The 4,356-nt window shown below is 44.2% G+C and overlaps 1 protein-coding gene across 1 annotated transcript; it reads right to left on the bottom strand.

Annotated features, from left to right (window-relative positions):
• Positions 1 to 2,541: 2,541 nt before the first annotated feature.
• Positions 2,542 to 4,356, bottom strand: LOC100642717 (GS homeobox 1-like). Its single transcript, XM_003393843.2, has 2 exons — positions 3,615 to 4,356; positions 2,542 to 3,492 (listed from the first exon to the last, which is right to left on the bottom strand). The coding sequence occupies exons 1-2, from the start codon at positions 3,877 to 3,879 to the stop codon at positions 2,726 to 2,728; spliced, it is 1,032 nt and encodes a 343-aa protein (XP_003393891.1). The 5' UTR covers positions 3,880 to 4,356; the 3' UTR covers positions 2,542 to 2,725.

Genomic DNA, 4,356 nt, shown 5'->3' with positions numbered 1-4,356 from the left:
CGGCTCAAATATTAATAAATTTGTAAGAGAGCGCGCTTTCCTGTATCTGCATATCAGTTGCATCGCCCCGGGATCGGATTGAATTTGAGGCGTGAGGAGACTGTGCACCCGGGAGTCCGGAAAATTGAATTGCAGCTCGGCCGCCGGCATCACAGCATTGCAGCGATGCAGTCGCAGAATCATTTATGCCGATACAGAATTTAGCGGAGGCAATGGAGCAATTGAACCGCTCTGGAACGACCGACCTGGAAATCTATTGCTGTTCGACGATTAGAGGAGAGATCGAACGACGAGGTACTTCGACGATCAAAAGAAGCCTCTGTTTTTATCATTACACGATTGTCTATTTTCGTATTTATTTTAAAACGCAATAGAATTCCATGTAATACAATTTGATACAATGTCACATCTCGTGGTTGATTTTATCGATTCGAGCGATTCGCGGAACGTCGGAACTTGACGTGGAAGGTACGTTAAATAAGTTGATTACCCGGGTCTCGAGAAAACCGTACTTTGGAAGCGAGACAAATGGAAACCCAAGAATTCGCTGCACGCTAAAACGACAACGTGATTACGACAGGACTGCAACGTACTAGCGTTTCGTCGATTCGTTTCGGGCAAGGAAAGACAAGCTTCTTTTAGCCTGGAAAGTAAACGTAACTCGCGGGACAGAGTGCATCATTATATATCTTGTAAAATAGGAACGGTCGCTTCTGAATTCCAATGCTCGACGTTTCAGAACCTACCACAAAATCTTTCATGCATTGTGCCCGCGTTTCATGGGAACTGAAGGTTCGCAATTTTTCAACTGTTACGAACACTACTCCCGGTGAATAGCAACGATACCTTGAGACGTAATCGATTTGGTTCACTCGAGAAGATGCAAATTCCAGTTAAATTCAGGTTAAGGTGACGCGCGCGTTAAAAGAGCGCGAAATTCGCAGCGAATTAACGCCACAACCGCCACTAAACATTCAATAAACCAACGGGACAAGGTGTTCTTCAAAAGTACCGACCGCCCTTGCGCTTCACGCGAGACATTCCCTTCTCTCGACTAGAATGAAGGAAGCAAAGAAAGCAAAGAGTCGACGCGCGACGTTGACAATTTTTTGATTCGTAGACTTTTTCCCGTAGTCGGTCATTCATTCTCCTCGCGGATGAATGAATCTAGGCACAAACCGTGGAGTTCGGTGAAGATCCGTGAATGAGTGAATGGGCCCGAGAACGTCGAGGACCGAAAAAAAAGACAGCCGGTTTTCACGTTCGCTCGCCCGCTGCGAGCACGAAGGCGACACAAGTGTCCTATTGTAGATCGACGAGGATACGAGAGTGCCTCCGGCCATTGTCGTCTCGCTCCTTAACACCATTAACTACGTTTTACCTTAAATTTAACCCAAAGTGGGGGCCCTCTTGACAAATTTCTTGGATTTACAGCATCGCAGCCGATTTCACATCGACAATGACTACTATACTCCGGTCATCGCGACTTTTGATTTCCAAGATCTTCTGTCCTTCGCCTTCTCGCTTCTCCGTACTATATATTCGTACCATGCATGCTCCACGTCCGTCCTTAATCCGTTTCATTGCGGCTTCACAGTCGGAAAATCGTTTTACCGGAAGCTGGACACAGTACGATAACTCGCATGAGTTAAATGGCGCCTTTTACATTTGTAATGCCGCGCTGAGAGAAATTAATGGCTATCAACGTTGCTGGACGCTCGTATGCTGCCTATTTATGAGAATCCACCGGCGAAATTTCGTCAACGAATTTCCAGATTCTAATTCGGCGTGGAAACTTGGTAATTTGTTCCTGTTTATATGTCGATTATTCATATCGAACGAAGACCTTCCAAAGGAACGAAGACGTTGCAAAATAACGTAATATTTTATATTAAGAGAAATAAGAGGCGCTTTCTTCCACCAAGATTTGTACAAACAATAAATTTCTCGACCTCGATAGATAAAAAGAACGTTATTTCCAGCCAACTTTTCACGGATAAATAAACAGAACAACGCGACGTTATATTGCTTTTTTTTATCAGCTCCGACAATAACTTACACGACACACAAGGATCAATAGTCGTAGGTGTAACGATGATTCATTAGGTATATCAGTGAAACTGAATGTTAAATAGTATCGCGAAATTGACACGAAGTTATCGTGTTTTACGTTATGAAACATTTATCGATTGTCCAGTGTTTAACATATGATTTTTCATGGGCTTGTGGAATTAATTAAAACTCTGTACAAATACACCGACAAGATTATTATGTTAGTATTCTTAATTCATCGAGTTATTATAACGAAATGAATTTCAGTGGAACGTTATATCGTTCAAGAAACGAATAAACAAACGGGAACGATACGATATCGTCACGTGGTAGAATTTTTCGTCCTTAAAAAAGATAACAATACATTACGCAAAATATTCCGGGACAAAGGTAGTCATTGTAAAAACTTGGCGATAAGTTTTAATGATCTATTTTATTCTCTTTAAAAATTAGATTAAAAATATACAGCGTTCACACACATTCTCTCTCTCTCTCTCTCTCTCTTTCTCTCTCATTCTTTGTCTCTATCTTCCTATTATTCGTACAAAAATATATCTACAATATTTACAAGGCTCAGATAGAATTGTATTTACAACGACAGCGTAATGGAAAAACACGGAACGTGGTCGCGAAAAATCCTTTAGCACAGCGATCCTACCCCGTATTTTGTTCTTTACGAGTTGACGATTCTTTCTACGGTATGCTTGGTGCATCCTATGGTTCTAAACACAGGCCCGACGGCAGTATCCTGAATCGTATTCTGATAAAAGGTCGAGCCATCGATCCGTCGCTTTTTATCGTCCGCTTCCTCGGCCATATCGCCCATATTCCTCTTCAAACCTCTAGATAAATTGTGAACGTTCCTCTCGTAACAATCGGCCATCGCACTGGCCCTCGAAAGATTTAATTTCTCCTCCGTTTCCTGTAAGAACCGTTGCGCACTGTCTGTCACGGGTAACGTTGGAACCGACTGCTCGAAACGATCGGCTATGGAATTCGACGATTCCTCGTGGCTGATCGTATCAGCGGACTTGTCAGCCGCGTCCATTTTCTCGTTTTTCATCGATTTCTCATCTTCCTGCTCGCATTTCCGACTCGACGTATCGTCGCTGCAGCCCTCCTTCTTCTTCCCGCATGTTCTCAGACAACAACATTTCTGACTCTGACCGGAAGGTAGATCCTCTTTCTTGTATTTTACTCTGCGATTTTGAAACCAAATCTTCACTTGTTTCTCGGATAACCTTAGATTCGTCGCGATCTCGATTCGTCTGAGCCGCGATAGGTACATGTTTGAAGCAAACTCGCGTTCGAGTTCCAATAATTGGGTACTCGTGAAGGCTGTCCGAATCCTCTTGGAGCTGTTGTTGATGGAGTTCGGAGACTTTGGCGGAGGCGTCGGGGTGCTGTTACGCGAGGGTGATTCGCATGGTGCTGAAACATCTTAAAGAATACGATCGCATTAGCATGGAAACTTTCCTAGAACATTTACGATGGATTCCGCTTGCAAGAAGGAAATTCTACTTCGAAGAATTTTATATCAAAGAATATCAGGAGATATTTACCCGAAAGTTTGCTCGTAGAAGTATTTAAAGGCGATGGAGGACTCTGGCCAGGCACCGGTCGCAAGCTTCCCAAAGCGGGTGGACTAATTGGAACCGCAACGGGCATGGCCGGTGGTCTCGGTACAGGTCTTATCGGCTGATAACCCAGACCCAGGTTGAAGAAATTGAACATATAGCTCGGCAATTGATTACCGTAATACGGCAACGGGTACGCAGGTGGCGAATTATTTCCGATTAATGAGTCCACGAGGAAACTTCGCGACATGCTGCTAGTGTATCTTCTATAGGCGTTAAACCTAGTCTGTACTGTCCTCTTCAATCAGGATGAACAACACTCGACTCGAAGCACTAAATAATCATCCAGCCACTGAAGCGTTACTGTGCACAATCTCTCAATCGATTCGCTGGATTTCACCTGGTCGTTTGAACGATATCGTTGCATTCAATATCACCGAGGCCGTTGCTAACTTTAAGATATTCATTCGTGCGAACCTTTGAACGATTAGAGTGGGTGTTCCGGGATGGTAAAATGGCACGAAAAAAACTTTCAAGACGAGATCCTCACAGTTCGATAGTATAACGTGCTCTGCACCCAGAAGGACCACCGCTCAAGAATATATACGGGGTGTTAACTCCACCCAGGGGTTGGTTTCTTTCAGGGCCCCTTTTGTACGGGGCCCCGCCCTTTCTCGAGGGTGCCCCCTTTCGATTCACCCTAAACGCGCGCGGGGACCAAGCGGCT

Source organism: Bombus terrestris, chromosome 2, assembly GCF_910591885.1.
Source record: "Bombus terrestris chromosome 2, iyBomTerr1.2, whole genome shotgun sequence".
NCBI lineage: Eukaryota > Metazoa > Arthropoda > Insecta > Hymenoptera > Apidae > Bombus > Bombus terrestris.
This window is presented reverse-complemented; position numbering and strand designations above follow the sequence as displayed.

What these genes read in the sequence shown, in the direction of transcription:
- LOC100642717 (XM_003393843.2), bottom strand. Translation starts at nt 3,879, where the DNA reads ATGTCGCGAAGTTTCCTCGTGGACTCATTAATCGGAAATAATTCGCCA. An exon ending in TTCTACGAGCAAACTTTCGG is followed by an intron (nt 3,493 to 3,614) that starts GTAAATATCTCC and finishes GTATTCTTTAAG; the next exon opens with ATGTTTCAGCACCATGCGAA.